Source organism: Aythya fuligula, chromosome 1 (genome assembly GCF_009819795.1).
Source record: "Aythya fuligula isolate bAytFul2 chromosome 1, bAytFul2.pri, whole genome shotgun sequence".
In the NCBI taxonomy this organism is placed as follows: Eukaryota; Metazoa; Chordata; class Aves; order Anseriformes; family Anatidae; genus Aythya; species Aythya fuligula.
Genome location: NC_045559.1, coordinates 105,361,481 through 105,383,674, shown reverse-complemented (window position 1 = coordinate 105,383,674; position 22,194 = coordinate 105,361,481). Strand labels below are relative to the sequence as shown.

Genomic DNA, 22,194 nt, shown 5'->3' with positions numbered 1-22,194 from the left:
TACATACACATGTATATGCAAGCGCACATACAAAAATATACATTTCCATTTAGCTATAGCTAAGTTCTGTGTGTCCACCTATGCATTTCAACACGGACTATATGAGATTCTATCTGACATGTGGAAATGCTTTTAGTGTCCTTACAGCTACTGTGAGCCTCTGCAGACAGGTTTCAGGGCAAACAGCATTGTGAGTTTTGGGTTCAATCTGTAACTCTGTACTGCGCAGAGTGGCTGGACACTATCAAGATGTTTGTTACAGGGTATCTGGAGAGAAGCTCTGCAGCCATTTACCTAGAAGATTAACAAGGTGTTTGGGGCTTTTCAGTGTTTGTGTGCTGCCACTGAAAACTGGCAGAGCTACCCCAGAGCTATATATTGTGATGCCAGCTGACTATCTGACAAGTTGTCTCAGGTTAAGAGTCATTACCACTACACATGATAAACCAGAAATGTTTGCATGAGCAATGTTTTTTGAAACAAGAATGCTGAACTACCTTTACTATACAAGCTGGCACTCAGTGTACCCAAACAAAAACAAAACAACAAAAAAACCTTCTTGAAAATGTTACCAATGGCAAGTATGAATGCAGTGATGTACTCTCAATAACTCTATAAAAACTAATCAGTTAATTAAAAAAAGGAACAAAGACCTCAAAATCAGCAACTTTTTTTTTTTTTTTTTTTTTTTTTTTTTTTTTTTTTTCCCCTGAAAATTTCAGCCCATGCTCAGAAAATCTAATTTTGGCTCTTGCCATAGGCTCCATCTTCCTCAGTGACAAAAAACAGCACAGCATTCATGAACATGAGAAAAAACAGTCACCTGAATGTTTTGCTGAAAACCTACCATTATTAATGTTTCATCCTTATGAATCCTATTTAAAGCCTGCCCTAAAGATTATCAAAGTCAAGGCTTACTGTCATTTCCTGGCATTTTGGAGTGGGTCTTAAGGGAGACCATTACCCATTGGTTGTTGTAATTTTATCTAAAGCCTTGTGGCTGGCTCAGGGTCTTGGGTAGTGCCTTGACGGCAGCAAACAGCGCACACAGAGGCTGAGCTGGAGTTTAACTTGTGTGAATCTAGACACTAATGAGAAAGGTACTTTTTGGTCATTTGAAATAGATTATTTGCTGTCTGTAGTACTGTCCTTACAGTGAAGTGGTTACAGAAATAATTTGTATCGTTAAATAAATTGATCTTATGAGTTTATTTATATTGCATTTTTCACCTCATAATGAGTCCAGTGCAAGTTCCCTTGAGTTCAGCAGAATTTGGACTGGACGAACAGTGGAAGTAAGCAGATACCATTATTTTCAAGGAAATACTTGGAATGCATGCTTGGCTGGATTTTAGTGTCTAACTTTGCCTGACGTGGTGTGATGAGCTGGAATATAATGAAGCAAATGTATGTAAGTATATAAATGGTGAAAAGACTGAAAAGGCAGCTTTTTTAATGGTTCAGTCTACATAAACCAAATCTGGTGCAAATGGTAGGACTCTTACCATCTTCAGTGCTAAATTACCAAGGTGCGTCGTAAGAATTGCATGCACCTTTCGCACCTTTATGGAGTCTGTTGTCTGATCGCTTTAGGAGCATGGATGTGTTTTTTTTTTTTGGTGATCCACAGACCTCTAAGACTTGCTAGCTGAGAGATTCTAGAGCTGAAGTGTAACAAAGCTCCTTTGAGCATGAGGTGTCACAAACTTAGAAATCTACAACTTGTCTAAGATGGTAGCAGAAAAAAGAATATACATCTATACAGTGTGCACACACGTATACACATATACTCCTGTTTCATACAGAAAGATTTCTAAATAAAAACAAACAAAAAAATAACCAGTGCCATACATTATGTAAACTCACAAGGTGTACTTTCAACACAAATTTGAAGCATAAATTAGAGAGAGAGCAAGAAAGAGAGAGACAGAGATGATAGCAAACATTTTAAATATAGAATTTGCACAATTGGTATTTTTGTTAAATAAGAATAAATAAATTCATTACATCCGTTCACATACCAGTTGTAAAAACAATAAATTATTTTATTTTTTTCAGTGCTGTGTTGCTTTTTTTTTTCTTTTTTCTTTTTTTTTAACAATTGTGATTAATCCACAAGATTATTTCCTCTCTTCCTTGTGATAAAACTGTTTCCACAGGAGGGCAGCTAAATTGAATTTCAGGTATACAGGCAAAACAAAGATGATAGACTTTTTCATAATGAGGCTGTCATATTTGAAAAGCAGATGCTCGGAAGAACACAGATTTTAAGGGGCTGAACTCCACTGAAAGCATTGGAGATGTGTCCCAAAAAACCTGCAGTGAGTTTAACACTGACTATTGTTTACTTCCATGCACAGAGTAATACTCTGGGCTTCTCAGACTGTGTCTCTATCCAGAGGAAGCATTTTATGAATCTTGTTTGGCATGACTTGGTAGTAATATAAGCAATGTGTGGCCAACAAAGAATTTAGTTTGAAACACAAGTTGAAACGACAAAGTCACATACCTTGCATTGATTTTTCATTCATCAGTTACATGAAATAGCTATGACTGAAAAAAGCAAGGTTGGCAATTAGAGTCTGATTACAAAGATCTGCTAAAAAGCAAGTGTTAAACAGAGCAGGCTGGTCTAGTTCATCTTGCATTTTTAGGATTGCTTCCTTTGTCTGTCCCCTTTGCCCTCTCACCATATAAAGGAAACTTCTTTTGCACATATATTTGCTTTGTTTAGTTTCCATATTTATTTAATTTTTATAAATAATCTTTCTAAAAAAAAGATAGTCTTGATCTAAGAAAGCTTTACATTTATACCAGCTTATGGTATTCTTCTGGAATCTGAGTAGCATCCAAAAGCTTTACTCATTTTGTTCGTAATAAATTACTACTATGATGCAAACACAAATACTTGTACGTTCTCTATTCTGATAAAACATAGGAAAAAGAAATGCCACTTAATAAAGCATCTGTATGCCAAGACAAATATTAAGTCTATGCACATTAAATCTCCTTACTTTTCCTTTCCTGATGGTTTATACTTACTATGAACTTTCGTGAGAAGTTCTGAAACATTTGTTTAGATGAAGCAAAAATCTTAACTTTCCAGAAGTTTGCAAATATTCAGAGCCTTGATCTAAGTTAATAGGGTGATGTCAGTTATTAACAAGAGAATTTTCCTCAAGACCCATGTTTTTTATAGGACTACTTCTATTAGGTCATACTATTCTTGAAAACCGAAGATGACTAGTAACATTCCTTTGTAATTCAGTTTTAGGGAGGATGAGGCCCTAACCCTATTCCTGTTTACTTATAATAGAGTACAAAAACAGATATTTCTCCAGTTTCATACTGGTAGATGTAGCAACTCTATGCTGTTTTAAAATCATCACATGCTTTCTAGAATTCACACAAACACGCCTCAGTTGCAAAAACATGTTTATGTCAGCCTGGAGTGAGACCTGACCTTCTCACTACACAAGCCAACATGTTTTCTTTACTGATTTCATGACTGGGATTTTTCCTAGAAGAGTCTAGGGAAGTTCAGTGCTCAAATACCACTGACTCACAGTTGTGTCTGAAAATGCTCCTACAGTTTTACATTCTCCTGGGTGGATGAACTGAAAAATAAAAGACAGATGGGCTTCTATTTTCATTAGCAGATCATGACCATTTCTTTTGGTACCTGTTATTCTAGGGCTTTATTCAAACCCTGATGATAAAAAAGAAGCAATACTAACAGGGTTGGTGTCAAGCCTCCACCTGTTATCTGTATATGTTGAAATACCCTTCCTCGGTCACACAACTTCAACCAGACAATAATGGGATTCAGAAGCTGCTGCCAAAGAAAATTATTACTAGCTACTGCCTGTACTGTGGAAACAGCCTTATTGATATTGGGTAAGTCTTCCACATCCTGATGTGGTTTGACTTTCTAATGACCCCTCTGCCTCCCAAATGTGGTAGATATACAAAATATGAATAAGTTCTACAGCTTAAAAAAAAATAAAAACAAACAAAAAAATCGACAAACAAAAAGACAAATAGTTACAAACTTTTGCTGGTAAGATGAATACCAGAGTTAGACATGATGGACAAAACAGTGATAAAATATTAACTGCTTGCTGTGTTTTCCGACCTTTATAGCCTCTTCAAAAGATGTAGGTGCATCACACATTGTTAGATTCAAGGTGGAAGCCATAGAGAAAATAACAGAGAAAGCAGTTGTATACAGCCTCAGAATATCTGAGTTAGAAGACACTTGTTTATCTTACCTGTAATTTTTGGTTCTCTAACTAGTTTCTACAAAATACAGTATGCCTTTGTTTTATGGATAAAAGGAACTAGCAGCTATTGTTCATCGACAAGAAAGGCCCCGTGCTGTGACACAGCTGGAGCTAATGGAAAGTTTACTAAGTCGAAGGTATACACATTCTTTCTAGCAGCCAAATCCTCCTGCTATGTGTGTGTGACATACACATAGTAAGGAGCTGCTGATGGTGCTGGTATTTGAGCAATGTACTTGTGGGGATCCCTGGTCTGTGAACTGCTGCAATGCTCCTTTTGAGAATTTCTTGGTGGAAACACAGTATTTGTCAGAATTATGATCTGCTGTCAGGAAATTCCTGGAACAAAAATGCATTTCCTTTTGTCAAAACCAAAAAGTATTACTTTTTAAAACCAGTAGCAAGCTCTTCATTTTCCAGTAAAACATCTGCAGCCATTTCTGAAGACTGGACCAAGTCCACAGGGCTGTAGATATACTTTGGTCAATCACTTTGCTTATATAGTTTGTCTTTTTTTTTTTTTTTAATAGAACCAAGTGATATAAAGTGACATACCAAATCAAATATATTTACAAAACAGTATAAAATAAGCTACTGTGGTATCATGGGTACAAGTGACATTTTCTAAGGACATACTGTATTAGAGGTAGGTGAAAAATGGGGAGATGATTCTGTAACCTTCAAATATCCCAGGATCCTCCATTCACTAGTTTTTCTTCTTTTTTATTATTTTATTTTATATTTTTGCAGACGCAGAGGGCTTATAACAACTTTAATGCTTAGGTTTTTGACATATTAAGATCACCCTACTATTTTTTAAAGCAGTGCACATCTTCATTTGGTCCAAATAGGCAGATTCTGCCCATAATTTGAGACTATATGTAAGTACATCGAAGCCTTTGCTTCTCTCTGTCTGGGCAGACCTAATACCGGTATGTCAAAAATGGCTTCATCAAACCTCTTTTAAAGAAGATCACAACCACAGGTTAACACTTTTTCAACAAGCACTGTTTAAATGCTGACGGTCTCTGAGAGAGAAGACATCCTTTAGCTAGTTTTCCATGCCCATCTTTGCACTGGACAGTCCTGGTGTGCCATCCTGTGTCACATGTTCGAGAACAAGAAAGCCACGGCCCCGTAACCCACCGGGGCTGCATGAGCTGTGGAGTTACTTTGCTATTGCTGCCACTGCCGGTGACAGAGTTAGTCATTTGCCCTTGCTTCTTTGGCACGAAGAAACTGTAACGGACATCCACGGGTTGAGTTGGGTCAGTTGCAAGTATCTGCACAATAAGAACCTCTTTTGTCGCAGAGTGTCCCATCGCATGCAAGAAATCATCTTTGTGACTCCAGCCACTATAGTTCATGACAGTCCCATTGATGTCAATGATTGTTTCTGAAGTGGAGATCATATATTTTCCATTGACAAGGTACTCACCATTTTTCTTTTTCAGGGCCAGGTAGGCAGTAAACCTGCTCTGGTCCTTAGTCTTGAATTGCCGAACTTTGATGTGAGTTGCCCCTTCTGGGATTTTCACTATATCTGTGTAGCCCTTACTGAATGAGGGGGGAGAAAGAAAAAAGAGAAAAAGAAAGTACTCAGTAGCTGGTGTGAAATAAACCTTAAGTCTAATGAAGTTACTGGTACGATGCATCTTTACTTGAATCCATCTGGCTAGCGGCACATCTAAGATTAGTTTAATCGGGTTTCGTTATTTGTCTTGTGTACTGTTCTTTATGTTCTTGAAGAAATTTCTACTGCACTTACTTCAAATTGCTTAATCTTTAGCATTAGTAATGATTTTACATGAGTCAGATACAAAAGGAATGAAGAATAACAGATAGCTTATATATTTCAGCAAAGGGTGGGAGATATGAAATACGATGCACGTTCTGCCTGCCAAGGAAAGATAATGAGATATGCATTGGTTACAGCTGTTTCTTGCTGTCTTTGCTATAATGATGATTAAGGGAAGCATGAGCAGAGTAACAGCTGGATAGAGGTACCTTGGGAACATTTTAAAATAATCTTGATCACTGAGAAAAAATTTGTTTACTTTGAAATTCATAAAGCCGAAGATTAATTGTTAAGTGTCTAACACAAGGTACACTCAAATGTTTAATTTGTACCACGAAGTTCTCTTAGTTTCTACTTTGAAATGTTTTAATGCAGACTTAAAAGAAGATATTTAACTTTTCTACCAAAAGTGACAAGCATTCAAAACCTGCAAGTGTGCTAAAATTTTTTACTATCTCAAGTATATTATTTGTTTTAACTGTATGGATAAACAGAAAAGTCTGAATGCTGTACAAAGCTGTAAGCTACCAGCTGGACTTTGGAAACATTTATTTTCATTTCTAATTTTGTGATAAAACCATTCTGCAAGTACCTCAAATCTGAAAAGGTTAGTGCTGAAACATCTAGAGGAAAGGGAATGAGAAAATATACTTAAAATGTATAATAGTGAATGGGGTCCCTTGGAATTGTTTAAAGAATAGACTACTACCTTTGCAAATTTTTGGTTGCAAAAGTAAAGACTGCAGAGACTGCAGATTAAACACTAGTGCTATTCCCATGCTATTTCAAGCAGTTATAGGACAACTACTAAAAGTCCCTTGATTTAGCAGCTCTATAAACGTGAAGGAATATGGTGCAAAAAACAGGATGGGTGACTCTGCTCCACAGCACTGCACAAATATTTTTACTTAACAGTTGCCAAAAGAGCTCTGTTAAAACATATTATTAAAGTTACAAAATCATTTCTTCAAAAATTAAAAGAAATGCTAGAGAACGCAACATTTTCTTCAATATTTCATGTGCAAAAAGAAGCATGTGCATCTTTCATTCTCCTATTTCCCAACTTCTGACTATTTAACTTTACAGCCTTTTAAAAAAAAAGTTATTACGAAAGAGTTCTCCAGAAGATTGTGTTTTGATTGCTCTAAGGGAAAAAAGTACAAACAAATGTTGTTATGGCAATTGTCTACAATGGAAAATATTAGTTTTCTCTTACACATTTAATAATTTCCCTGTACATTTAAAATACAGGTTGGTTTATAGTGGATAGCAAAGAGGGAGCTGCTATTTTTCAGTGGAGAAAGATAATTTTACTAGAGCCACTGCCCTTTTATATACAAAAATAGTTTACAGACAATTGAGATTTCACTATTTTAATGAAGTTTTTTTTTTTTTCTTTTTTTGAAGTCAGTCACTTGCATAAAGGAATCATCTCAAACAATATTCCCAGTAAAAAATAAATTCTTGACAATGCAAATTCAATCAAAATCAAGTTAGAACTGCTTGATTATTTATTACTTTCTATATGGGACAGCTCTTCAAATGCACTGAGGTTGAATTAATATTTTATTCTCTGACTGGTCTCATTTCAGTTAAAGTCATGATTTTTAGAATAAGATGGTACCTTCATAGGTATAATTACAGTAGAATCTCACTGATTCCAAGTATATCTACACTACAAATCTGGCTTCACTAAAATTCATGGAGTCCCTTTAGCATCTTTGCTGGAGCCCGGTCTGCACCACAAGGATCATTGCTAAAGCACATGAATATCTTGCACTGCCTTCTTCATTTAGACAGCTCAGACATTTCAATATTTACAGATTAGAATAGATCTGGTTTATATAAGTACTAAATTGGATGGAAATTCCATTCTTTTTGGAAGAGGTGTTTTGGCATCCCTAGGTGAGTAATCATTGGTTTACTGAGAAGAATATTGGTTATATTTATTTTTGGAAAAAAAAAAAACACTCAGAGATATTTTTGACTGCTATTAATTAGTACGTTGAAATGTATAGAAATAAAAAGTCATTTCAGGACTCAGATTTCAACTTGTAGTAGCATTCCATATGCTAATTTGGAAGATACTAAGCAAAATAAAGTTTCTGTAAATTTTAAAAGATGGTACACTAATTCAGTTGCAAGATGCTGAGTATAAATGTTCAGCTAAAAGTTCCTAAGAGTAGGTCACTACAGTGGTCCTCTAAAACCTTGGAATCTATACAAATGATAGTAAAAAAAATCTCATTCTTTTATGAACCTTAAGAATGGAAGGGGGAGGGAAACAAGAATTCAGACAGAAGGCAGACTTATTTGACATTGGTAATCTGTAAAAAGCTTGCTGCTGCTCTCAATATGGTCAGGAAAAAACATGGGGATGTTGCTTTTCTTTTGTTCATATTAAGAAGTATTGTAGTTAAAAGCTGAATATTCTGACAGAAAAACGTCCTACAGATAACTGCTATAAATATTTTAACTTAAAAGAAGTACATCTGGAGATCAGTATGATCCTAGTGAACACTAAGGGATGTAGAAAATGCCACTTCTGACATTTCATCTAGTCATTTAAGCTCCCTGTATACTGAGTGGTGTGAAAAGGTATTTTTAGGGTATAATCCCTCTCAGCTGCCAAGGACGACTTTTACAGCTGTACTCTAATGTTGTCTGCTGCTTCTCTCCACTAACTTACACAAGGATTCTGTCACTTAATCAGGTGGGATATACTTAGTGTTCAAAGTTAGATGAGATCAAACAGATTCCCAGAGCATAACTTCCTAACGCAGCATCACCTGGGAAATGCAGTTTCAGATACACACGGAGTATTCTGACCTCAACAACTGTCTGATGCATCCCTCTCTTCCCTTCCCTCTCTCCTCTACAAACCACAAGTCATCTGCCACAGCAAGACTGGCAAATAACATAAGATTCTATGCCTTAGTCTGCTCACCTGTATCACTTGTACTTTATGTCAGAAATGAACTAGGTACAGTGTTTTGACAGGTGATTATTTGCAAGTTTCAGGGTATTATTAAGAGGCCAGCTGTAAATATCTGTAAACATCAAGTAAATTGAATTCAGAGAAAGAAGGAAGGAAGGAAGGAAGGAAGGAAGGAAGGAAGGAAGGAAGGAAGGAAGGAAGGAAGGAAGGAAGGAAGGAAGGAAGGAAGGAAGGAAGGAAGGAAGGCACAGACAAGTAGAGATACTATTTGCACAGCAAGTATTTTTTAAATATTTGCTAATACTCTAGATCAATACCTCTTTTTGGTAAAGGTTCCCATGACCTTTGTGCAGCTGGAATTGTCTCCTCCACATACCCCGCACTTATCATACTGGAGCTTTGAACCGATGATGCCATCACAACCAGTTCGGATGCATTTTCCCCGGACGCAGACCGAATTACTGTATGGTCGACATTCAGTACCATCAGTTACCTAGGTAATCAAATGCCTGTTAGTTAAAATTACCACAGATAAAATAAAAATAAATTGGTTTGTGAATCTAACTGGTAAAAAAAGTTACTTATTTACGTGACCCATACAGAACAGAGTTCCTATCCCGGCAGCCCAGACTGAGTTTCTCTAACATTCACAGCACTAAAGCAGATGAGGTTTAGGCAGGGGCTGAAAGCAGTGACAGATAACTCTAGCATAAAACACTAAAATGACCCTGACTTTAATGATGAGCTTACAGTTTATTAATAATAATGATATCAGTACTTGTATATAGCCTCTCACTTGAGCATATCAGTTCACCTTATTAATGCATATATCCTCATAACATTTAGAGGCAGAAAACTGCAGATATAAGTGTAGGAGACATTTTAGTTCAAATTGCATCACTGCAAGTCAAATCTACAATAATTGGCTAATTATTTTATATTAATTGGCTTTGTATGAGTTACTCTAGACTCCCTTAATATATTAAGACTCCCTTAAATTCAGGGTAAAATTTGTTCTTTTACTCATGGCACTCTTTCTCCTCCAAAGGCCACCAGACTCACAAATGAGTCTGCAGGCAAAAAAACATTTATCCACTACTGAAAAGAAACCTGTGCAGAATCCACTAACAGACCCAGATTTTTATGAACCCACATATTGAAATGTGAAAATACTTGACTAATTTCAGAGGTCAGTTCTGGTCCTACTGTATAACCACTGGATCAAACCATTATATTTAATGACACAGTTAAAACTTTGAATCATATGACTAACTTATTTTCCCTTGCTGTACGGAAAGATTTCTAAGATACAGAATACTTCGCAGCTTGAACATGAAGTCATGATTGGAGATGCCATTACCTTTTGAGAAAATACCACATAATAGCCAGTTCCTTTGGCTCGGCAGGTGAGCTTGCAAACATCTCCAGGAAGCACTCCAGCATACTTGGGGACCCATTCAACAAATGTTTTGACACCCTTTGCATCAGACTGATAGCCATTCCTTGCTTCACACTGCTCTTGTCGAAAAGATTTAGCTGTAGAATTATTCAAATCATTAGCGACTATTGCAGACTGTGCTATAAAAATCATCACGCACTCACACATATTATTCCAATTTCTTTTTAACTTGATTTTTGAAGTTACAACACTTCACCTCTTTTTAACTTTTTAGCAATCTTCCCATGCTATGAAGGACTAGAGCTAGCATGATGGTTCGTTTTCCAGGACAAATTTCTTTTCATTTCAACGTCCTTTCTGTCTGCAGTCAGTGTGGGGTTGGGGGAAGAATTAACATATTGTATGAATGATGAATGTCTTGCCTTGGTAAGCACATTTTAAAGGAAGTACAATAGATCTTTGTTGTTTCTTTTCTCAGTAGATGTTCAATATTTACTATCTATGAAAACAGAGGCTGGAGCAAGTACATAACATACCATTTACTGGGCAGGGTGTGACATTGCAGGAGCGATAGATGGCCCTCTTGCCAGTGCAGTACCGGCCGTTGTTTCTAGGAGCTGGATTGTTGCAGTGACGATACGCAAACTGAACGCCTCCACCACAGGTACGGGAGCACTGTCCCCAAGGTCCCCAGGACCCCCAGTTACCATGGCTTGATGCCTGAAACATATAGAACAGTGGGAGGTAAGGGTGTGAATAAAAGTGCTAAATCTCAGAGAAACTGCTGATGTTTTCCACAACTGAAAAGGCATTTTGTTGGTCATTTTAACTGGGGATAAAAGGCTTTCGAGCCTTCTTTTTTCCCAGTAAAATTTATTTCTGTCTTTTATCTGCAGATTGATGGCACCTGATTTGTAACTGTGCATGCAAGCACAATATAGGCCTTACTCTTAAAGCCAGCTTCAGCCCGCTCATTGTAGAAATACATGCATCAGAAATATGGACTATATTTTCATGTGCTGCTCTCTTATTTTTTGCTATTCCCACCAACAGGCCCCCATAAACTAGCTCCAGGGGATTCAGCTCCCAGAACATGTTCATAAGGCTACCTACGAATAATAAATGCAATTATTATGATGAATAGGTATTGCTCTAAACAACATATGCAAGCGTTCTTAAGCATACCTGAATGCTGAATTCTAAAGGACAAGAGGCAAAATCCCTTATGTTGATGAGGGATGCTACAAATACAACACATGCTACAAATACAACAAACCACCCACAGTTTTGCCAAATGGATTATCTGTCCAAATTGTGGTAGTAGTCTACTAAGTCTAAGTTCAGGTGATCGCTGCTGTTTTTTCCTTTGTAAATAAATCATATTGAATTTCAGAGTGTTTTAAAGGCAGTAAATAAAGGCATAAAACAAAAATGTTGGCAGGGAAAGTGGAGTAAAAGTTCCTTCAGAACCAACTAGTTAACATTTCAAGAATACTGGCAAGAGGTGGAGCCGTCAGATACAGTTTGCAACTCTGCTATTTTGGCTCCCTAAATACAATATTGCAACAATTAACAGACATTACATGAAGAAATATACCATTCTACAAAAAAGAGTGTTACAAAGGCTGTAGCTTGATTTGAATGACTCTCATATTTTGTGTCTTCGCAAAGCTCTGCAAGGCTGTCTCTCTCCTGTAGGTGTAACAGAAAGGGCAGTGCTACTTACTGTCTTCCAAGTTAATTTCAAAGCATTTGAACTGTGCAGTTGGCAATCTCATGAACCTGGCCACTCTCATGAACCTGGGGACTCTTAAGAGCTATTAAGTTGACAGAGGGGACTCTGTCACTATAAGTACAAACTATCTGATCCAGAAATTGTATCCTGTATGAATGTCATCAATCTTTCTCTTCACTACAGTTAGGTCCCTGGACACTTCTGGATGAGGGCTGTGAACTAGATTTACAGATTTAATTTACCTCAGAGTCCACTGCCAAGAAGTCAGGAAGCTATGAATAGTTCCTTGAGAATCTTTCCACACATCCTGAGACCTGACTTATTGAATGGGTGAGTCCTCTAGTCTGAAAGGATGTTCTCAGTTTTCCATGATCGAAGGCTTCCGTACTTCAAGAAGAAAACTTCCTGAATGAAACTTCCTGAAACTTAGTAGCATTTTTCCTGCATCCCTTACCAGTAACACTCCAATTACATGCTAAAATATACAGTAACTTTCAATCTGACTTTTGTCAAGTCCCTTTCCCTCCCACAAAAATCAGTGCCTTTGAGGGTTACTCCTTCTAAAATTCCCTAGGGTCATAGCAGGTAACTTACTGAGTAGTATTTTTTCTTCGTTTTGTCAACACATTTTCCCTGGAGGCATATCCTTCCTTTTCCACATGGTGTCCCTTCCACAGCAGGCAGCTTCTTAGTCAGACATACCATCTGACCTTGACGAACAACTGCACACCACAGGCGAGAGCACACATCCATACCAGGACACACCGTGTATTCAGATCCAAATGCCAATTTGCACTGACGAATGGCATCATAGGTTTGCCCTGGAAGCTCCTCGGGGCCCAGGATCTGCTTTCTTGGTTGGTCCAGCAAACAGTTACCTAAAAGAGCAATCCAATCTATTATTACTCATTACCTTGTTTTCTCTGCAGTGCTACTAGTCTGTCATTCATATTACGAGAACTGATAATGACAGTGAGAATGACAGTGTCAAAGGACACTGATGCCAGTGGAAAGACTCTCTGAGGTGTCTGAGGTTTTGTACAGGTCTCTGAGGTTTTGTACAAGGTCATATTGCAACTGTTGTGTCTCCCAGGAGTATACCAGGTGTCAAGCTATTTCCAGTCCAGGAGTGTAAATTGGTTTTATTCAGGTCCTTTGCTCCTTCATTCTGTTTTCCTTTATTTGAATTGACTCCGAATACATTCCACTCTATCAATATGTGATTTAAGGAATGATCAAGACTCATGGAAAAGTAAACAAAATTCCCATTTGAATTTTGAGCCAAAACATCAGTACTACTGAGAAAGAGAAGCCAGAAAAATCACAAAGAACAGACATTTAGCTCATGAGGCACTTAAATACAACCACCACCACCAACAAAAACAAACAAACAAACAAAAAAAACCCACAAAAAGATCAAAGGAAAAACAGAAGTTGCATATTGAAACTAATGTTGGTGGTAAATCTGGACTGGGCTTCCCTTGTAAAGAATGATAGTTGGTGGCTTCTGGAATTAGTTTGAAGAGGGCTATCAATTTTATACAAACATGCACAAAACAAATAAACACAAACAAAAAAAACAGACAAGGAAAAAATAGCATAAATATAAAATACAGAATTGAATATGTGTGTTGAAATATACTGCAGAAGTAAAAATTTGTCTGGCACACTGAAAATGAGAATTTGCATTTAGGTTCTAGACAAGCTACTAATAGATTTTTTTTTTATTATTATTTTTTTTTTTACTATTGAAAAAACTCAGTTATTGACATGCAGAACTATTTATTCAGCATAATCTCTTTTACACCCCATGAAAGGGGTATGTGGTCTGGGCAAGCTTCACTTATCTTTGGCCAAAATAACTTAACACAATTTACATCACTTTGCAACATACACCAGTATTCTTTGGTTGGATCATGAATGAAAAAAGGCTATCTAGAAAAACTTCACTGTTTAAACTAACTGGAACTAGCTACAGCAGTGAATTTAAGAAAATCAAATACCCCATCACTCAATGGCTTTTGTTTTCCCTCTAGAACATACACTGTAGCTTTTTTTTTTTTGTCCCCTCTTAAGGCTAAGGACAATTAGCCAAATGAGCCAAAAAGTCTTTCTACATCATCGCTTACTACCAAAAAGCTATCTATCTTGTTAAACTTTTTGTATTTATCCTTTGCTGACCCAGATTTACTCTAGCCTTATCTTTCATCTGGATTATGCTAGCTTCTTAAATAGAGACAAGGTGTGCCAATGCTAACCGATGAACTGAGCATCATGAGATAAAGGCATTTGAAAGTATCCTAGCATTCAAAGTCTTTTATAGTATAAAATATTAAAGATATGGTAAAAAGTGAAGAAGCACAGATTTTTTTATTCCTGCGGTTGTGCTATTTTTTAAAAGCAAGAACAGCAATTCACTACATTATAATGTACAGAACATGTATGTACTACTACTCTCATTTTTTGTCCTGAGTATCAAAGAACATTAGGGTGCCTTGGTCTAGAGCAACATACTTGACTGATGACAGTATTAATCAAGACACCTCATTCTCTTTCCTCAGTGTTATGTGCAATATAGCCTGGAAGGCAGAATAAAATTTGTGCAGGAAGCAGATAACCAGGATATAAATTAATTAAATTAGAAATAGTCCTTTCATTTTTTTTTAATTTTTTTTTTTTTTCAGGTTACAAAGAACATCAAGCACTCTGACAAAACACAATAAATTGCAAGCAATAATACTACAGTCTAGTGGCTGGCATGACAATAAACGCAATTATCATCTTAGGAAAGAGTTGGCTAAAAGCAGATGGAAATAAATGTCACTGTATTCTGGACACTAATTGAACATTTTCTTTCTAAATGTCAAACTGCTGTCTGGGGTCATCTTATGAGTGTAAAACAAATGGTGATATGATGACAACGATGATTAAAGTTCTCAGAGTGGGCCTCGGGAGACAGAGAATCAGCATATTGATCATCCCCAGCCCTCCTGGTTGACCTTGGGTGAGACATTTATACTGAAATTTACTTAGCTGACCATAACTGTATGTAATGCTGGTGTCTGCAATTCAGTCAGCTGTCATATGCTTTACTAGTTAGTACAGGCAAACGAGTCTGTGGTGTAATTCAGGGCCACTAATGCAACTGATGACATCAAACCACTTATGCTATTGAGTACTCCCCTTCATGATGCAATGGGAACTTAAAAATCTGCTTTAGGTGGAGCTACCTACATAGCAAATATACACTTTTTATAAGATGAATCTACTTATCAATACAACTTTCCAAATATATAAAATACGAATCTCAGTTCTTGACAAATGGATGTCACAAAATTCAAGAGTTATGATGATGTTTGCTGTTAGAGTGGTATGGAGCGAGTATTTAAATCTATATAGATAACTTAAAGCTTTGACACAATATTGACTACTTGTTTATAATAAAATACCACTCAAAGATCCAGGTTTCTGGACTTTATTCACATTTCATTTTGTTTAGTCATAAGGAGCAGTGGATGAAGTACTTCATATATTTATTTCCTCACACCAATACTGCTATGCCTGGTTTATCACAAAGCACACTTCATAAGCTCATGCCCATTCAAATCAAAAGCACTGTGCAGAATGCTTATGTTGCACATTAAAGAACGGAAGAGTCTCTTCTTGCTCAGTGTTTTCCACATAAACTTCCTGTGACTATACAAAAACCACTCACAAGCATCTTAAAAGAAAGCCTGGTATATGAAGATCTGCATTTTCTCATCATTCTGTTGTAACTGATATTTTGTGCCTTCTTTGACAACATTATGCCTGCAGCACTCCTCAAAAGTACATCTGAATGGGTATTTTTTTTGTTCTCTGCTAGCAGTACTCGAGAGATATAGGATTTTCTCCTTTCAGTGGGAAGACTACAAAAGAGCACCTTATCTAAAACAAAAAGGGAGAGAAAGCATGGTAGCTACACAAGTAATAAGTAAGTACATCTGCCACAGCTAAGGAAAAAAAACTAAGAACCCCAAAAGCAGAAGTATGCTCATTCTGAAGCAAACATGGAAATATGGCACATTTGCTCTGTTTTATTATCAGCCCAAAGCAGTCTGAAAGGTGGCGTCATGCTCTACTAGGGTTCTGTGGCTTTTGGTATACTCAGTATGTGTTACAAATGAGAATTACAGAGCTATGGATTTATTCACTGGCTGGAAGAAAATAAAACCAGAAGCAGTTCCATTCCTATAACAATACATGTCCTCTCAGCACAATAATTTGAAGAAACTGCACTTTAAATCATTGACCTTCATCATTATTTCATAGATTGTATTTGTGTTTTGCCAAGACAAATCTTTGATTTAAAATAAATAGCTAAAAATGTTAAACTTCAACAGAAAAGGAAAGCTGTTATGTAGACAATGTCTCTGAAGGCTTAATCTATCAAGAAAACAGATTTCCTAAAAATTGTAGTTTTGAAATTGTAGCAATAGTATCAGTAACAAAATTAGTTCATAGATCTGACTGGAGGTTCACATTTTCTGTGAGTTATTTTGTCCTATTGATAACTCTTCGAGACTACACGCCTGAGTGGTAACTACTCATGAGTATCAGAAAGGGCAATATACCCTAACCCATCCGTTAACAAACTGACAGATCCTAAGCATTTTGTGTGCAGCAAAGAATACATGACTTTGTGAAAAGTGTCAGCAATGGAGGACTACTAAACTTCTTGTGCAGGAAGGCAACACTCATGCTGAACATGGAAACCATAATGCAGCCCTTAACGATTTAAAGCGCCTACCGACTTGTGCTGAAAAAAATGGCAAAATCATATTTTTAGACCTGTAGGACAAATTGTTACAGCCCTGCTTAATTTCCATGTTCAGACTAGGATCAGACCATGGATAAAAGTCCAAATTTTGAGCATTCTGCAGTGCAAACAAGCCAAAGGTAAGATGTATGGTAGAAATGCTCTTTCTTTTTGTTATTATTGGAGGAAGTAGCTGGCTGGATGCATAGGAAGGTGAAAAATCCAGATCACAAAAAAAGGGAGAAAATGAATACAACATTTCAGTTTGGATTGGAGATTAACAGAAGAGGATAGATATAGATACATACAGACAGATATATTCATAGATCTTTATACTCTGTACATGGTCATACATGGGTGGTGAGGAAGGTCCCTTTTTTACCCCAGTGAACACATACTGTAAAATTCCCAGGTGAGAAGAAAGGCAATGAATGTACCTAAACTCAAAAAGGAAAGATCTCTTCACATGTGGAAACTAACTTGGTAATATTAAGTCAATGCCAGAGTAATATGGACCATAAAATAGGACAGCACAGATTAATGGATCTAATAAAACTGGAGAGAAAAAATGAAGTCATTCTCCAGATAGGAGAAAAAAGGAGAAAATATTTCAGAGAGCACTAAAATTAGCCAACACAATATTTAAAAGCAAAAACTTTACATTCAGCAGACTTACCATACTTTTTATCCATAAGTATTTCAGTTACTATAACAACTTGATCCATTCATTCAGTTATGTCATTTTTATCTCAGCTTTTTGGAATTTGAACGGTTTAAGAACTGCAGTTGCTTTGGAAGCACAATGCAGACTTTAAAATTCATTTAAGAGTGCAGACTATTATTACTACTTGGTGGAAAAAATGAAAGTTTTGTACTTATTCTCCAAAGGGTAAATGACATGTTTAACGAATATTACTTCTAAGACTTGGAGGGTAAGCTGCTGGGGCAGAAGCAAACTTTTCTCATGCACAGAATAGAAGAGTCTTAATACTTGCTTATGGCTCCTTTACATAAACATAATAAATATTGTAATAATAAATGCTGTAAATGGTAAGAAGAACATATACCCTTTGCTCATATCTATCATTGCTCATATAGTCCAATGCTATGTAGATCATAGTAACCTCAATTGCTGTGAGGAAGAGGAATTTGCTTGTGTCCTCTGTTTAAAATACTCTCTGAACTCCTATATGTGGCAAAATTATATTTTTAGACTATATTATATTTTAGATTATATTTTAAATTTTTAGAAAAAAATATATTTTAGATATTTTAGGGAAGAAAAGTCTAATTTCATGTTTAAAAAAGAAAAAAAACACACTCTGTTTCAAAACAAGTTACTGCCAGCACATGCTCCATCAACTCTGTTCTTTTCTTGTGCATTTGAACCATGCAAAGTCGGGGTGAGACCCTGACAGTCTTTTAGACTTTCGCCTTGTTTTGCAAGCACTTCCAAGATAGTTCTAAAGATGAGCAAGGAAAGAAAAATCTGGCATAAAGTGTTCTTATTGCAAAAATGGATTGCAGCAAAAACTGACATGTAACTGATGCAAAGTGTGTGAAGCAAAAGATACATACCATGACCATCATCAAAAAACTCTGTTATAGTTGCTGAAGTGCATTTGGACCAGGGTTTGGAAGCATCAATGCTAGTCAGAATGGAGGACATTAGGCGCTTATCTTCCATGGAGCCAAAGTTTTCCTCACAAAATTTGGAGTCATCGTGGGAGAGACCAAGCAAGTGGCCTGTAGAAATGAAACAAATATATAAAATGAAACAATTATCCATAGCAGAGTTTACCAGCTGGAGCTCACAGTCAAAGTAAAATGAAATGCATTATTTTTTTCTCAAATTTCCAACAGCAGCCAAAAGCTTGAAATCTGGTATCTGCTCAAAACCAAAAAAGGTGTAACAGTTCATACCATTACATATAGAAATGTCCGCAGCTTATATGCCATGAAATTGTGTTGATTTAGATCTGATGAAGACTACGGTGAACTGTACTTTTTTATATTAACCATGAATTTAGTTTTCAATGTTTACCAAATCATCTGCTGCGAGAAAGACTGATACTTCACTCTACAAAGAACTTCTGTGACTTCTTAGAAAGGTGTTACATGATTTTTCGAAATGAACACAATGATTTTTATTTATGGAGTAACTAAGCAAACTGTATGTGAATTCTTACACTGCGCTCCTCATTGAAGAGTGGCACCTGGACAAATGAGAGCCAGATGTGTGCTCAGGTGGCCAGAAGGCTAACAGCATCCTGCATTGTATAACATGGCCTGCAGGACTAAAGAAGTGATTGTCCCTCTGTACTCAGCATCAATGTGCTGGAACATGTCCTGAAAAGGGCAGCAAAGCTGGTGAAGAGCCTGGAGAACAAGTCTTATGAGGAACAGTTGATGGAAATGGAACTATTTAGCCTACAGAAAAGGAGGCTTAGGGGAGACCTTCTCTCTCTCCAACTACCTCAAAGGATGTTGTAGCAGGGTGGAAGCAGACTCTTCTCCCAAGCAACAAATGATAGAACTAGAGGAAATGGCCTCAAGTTGCACCAGGGGAGGTTTAGGTTGGATATTATGAAAAAAATGTTCACTGTAAGGGTTGTAAGGCATTGGAAGGGGTTGCCGAGGGAAAAAGTTGAGTCAGCCTCCTTTAGAGATCTTTTCCAAACTAAATGATTCTATGTTTCTACCCTCTACAATATATCAAACAACTGGAATAATGTTTTCCAATAGCCTCTTCCATGTATTGTGCCTTATTTTGTGGGAGGGTGCTTTGGTTAGGGTTTTAGCTTTATTTTTAAAACTATATGGTATTGGGTATTTATATCACAGAACACAAAACAATGTGAACACAGAGCAGCACATGATGTAACTTGCAAAAATCCTGAATAAGATTTTTGAATATGATAGGTAGAGTTCAGGATTTTTGAATATGATAGGTAGAGTTCATTCCAGTGATAGATTATTTCCTATAAACGTTGCAGCAACTTTCACTGTAGTTCAAAGATCCCTACCCTCTCTAGCCTTTGGGCAACAATAACAGATTGCAGGCAACCCACTTTGTTCCCTCTGTAAATATCCTGTTTAACATTTCCATGCCCACAATGGATTATCTCATTGCCAATTTACTATCCAAGAGGTAGAAGACTGAATGGGTACCAAAGCTGTAGGGAGCTCAGGCCTGAACTTAACATTCACAGCCCAGGAGATGGTTTGTTGGACATCCAGGGTTTGACCAAGAGGGCTTTAATGATAAAGGCAAAGACCACCAGCCCATCACAGCCACTGCAGAGGAATAAATGTGACATAATTTTATGTTTTAGTATAACTGCTGTACCCTAGCTTAAAAGTGGCAAAAGTAGAACGGCAGAATATCATACTCTGATAGCCATGACAACAGTAATAACAATTACAATGCGTACAATACAGTCTGGAAAAAGCAGAGTATCAGCAAATATCTATTTTCTGCTATATTGTTATCATCTGCTTTTGGGGAGAAGCCAAGAGGAAAGAGATGGAGGCAAAACTCACTGTCTAGCCATACTTGAGATTAGGAAAATAGCTATCCGATCAGAAATATATGATAAGGCTGCAGAAGACCAGAAATCATGGTTTCTGGCAGCCTTACTCCCAGTGATGCTGGGTTCCTGACCTAAGGATGTAGCTACAGCAGATGTGACAAGAGGCCCTTGATCTGTCATTTCAGTTGAACCAGTGATGACAAAGAACAGACAGTCTTACATCCACAGCTACTAAATCTGCACTGGAGGGGAGAAGGAGAATGAAGAGAGCATTTCTTTTATTCCTCTCTTCTCCTGATGTGCACACATTATCATAGAAACACAGAATCATTAGGGTTGGAATAGACCTTCAAGATCATCTGGTCCAACCATCAATTAACCAATATCATTCAGCTATAGCTACTATTTGAAGAAAAGGCCCTATAATATTATACAAGCTATCAAGAATTTATTCAAGCTACCTGGGTTAATGGTGATAAGAGTCAAATAATTAATACCCCTTTCCTTGCTGTTATTTGCTATTGCCATGCTGCACTGTTGCGTTCACAAATACATTCCCACAGGAACAAAGTGATTCAAACTTTTATACCAAAGGCACATCTAATTACTCCTGTGTTTCATATGCTAGATTCAGGACTATTATTTTCTTATAGGTAAAAACACTTTCCTCTGGTGATGCTTATTATATACGGGCCAGATAATGCTACTTTTATTTTGCACTGTCAAACAGGCTGAATGTCAGAAGGTACATGCCAAATTTCAATCTGATATAGCATTACCAAAATACTTGCTCTGAAGATATGACATCTTTGTTTTATTTAAGCCAAAAGCTGGCGTTGAGCAAAATAATTCACTAGTAGGACTATTATTTCAAACAGACACATTTCTCTGACAAATAACCAAATAATCAGTGCATCACTTCTAACTTTAAACAAATTCTCTGGGTGTCACAGGCTAAGCATTTAATGAATCAGCAGTTACTGTGCCAATGAGGGCTACCTCCAACTTTGCCAAAGTCTTAATATGCTGACAATGAATATCTTCAGGAAATATGAAGATGGTGTTGGTTTTGGCTGCCTTTATATAAGATGTTATCACTATGCTCGTATTCATGCTAATGCAGTGAATGGCACCAGGTCACACTGCATGTCTGAGAAGAACAACAAGCACAGCTGACATGTTAATGAATCTCAACAAATATCTAGTAGTAATATTACTAGAACAATTTTCTGCTGACATTATGTAACGTTTTGTAGCAAGTTACACCAGTATTCTGCAAACATAAGCAAACATTTACTAGAGTGGGCTTTAGACCCATCCACTAACTTTTGTTGAGGTACTCCTGTATATACAGCGTGGTTCCACACTTCAATCAGGTCTGCATATACACTGTTTTGCTGAGTTGTTCAGGAGTTTCAGCCAGTTTCTTGTGATTTACTTGAATCTGTCCAGTTGAATATGAATATATTTCCAACCAATTAAACAGAAATATTTGCACAAAATAAGCCCAACAAAAATGAAAATACCATGTTGATTAGACCTAAGTCTCACTATAGCAACCTTCTCTGAGGCAACTTGTATGCTTAAAGGTCACAGGAAGAATGCTTTTGTATTTATTGTCCCAAGATGGCTCATAGTTTTAATTTTAACACTGCAAGAAATTACTTCACTGCAGCATGTTTGTGAAACAAAGTAATGAGGTTCTGTTAG

At 36.8% G+C, this 22,194-nt stretch overlaps 1 protein-coding gene across 1 annotated transcript in view; it reads right to left on the bottom strand.

Moving 5' to 3' along the window:
- Window positions 1-4,793: 4,793 nt before the first annotated feature.
- Window positions 4,794-22,194, bottom strand: part of ADAMTS5 (ADAM metallopeptidase with thrombospondin type 1 motif 5) — a 42,244-nt gene continuing 24,843 nt past the window's right edge. Inside the window, exons 3-8 of the mRNA XM_032191351.1 lie at window positions 18,530-18,697; window positions 12,748-13,031; window positions 10,955-11,138; window positions 10,380-10,555; window positions 9,337-9,512; window positions 4,794-5,840 (exon numbers count right to left, since the gene is read on the bottom strand). Coding sequence (XP_032047242.1) covers window positions 5,270-5,840; window positions 9,337-9,512; window positions 10,380-10,555; window positions 10,955-11,138; window positions 12,748-13,031; window positions 18,530-18,697 — 1,559 coding nt within the window. The 3' untranslated portion in view covers window positions 4,794-5,269. The remainder of the gene's footprint in view (window positions 5,841-9,336; window positions 9,513-10,379; window positions 10,556-10,954; window positions 11,139-12,747; window positions 13,032-18,529; window positions 18,698-22,194) is intronic.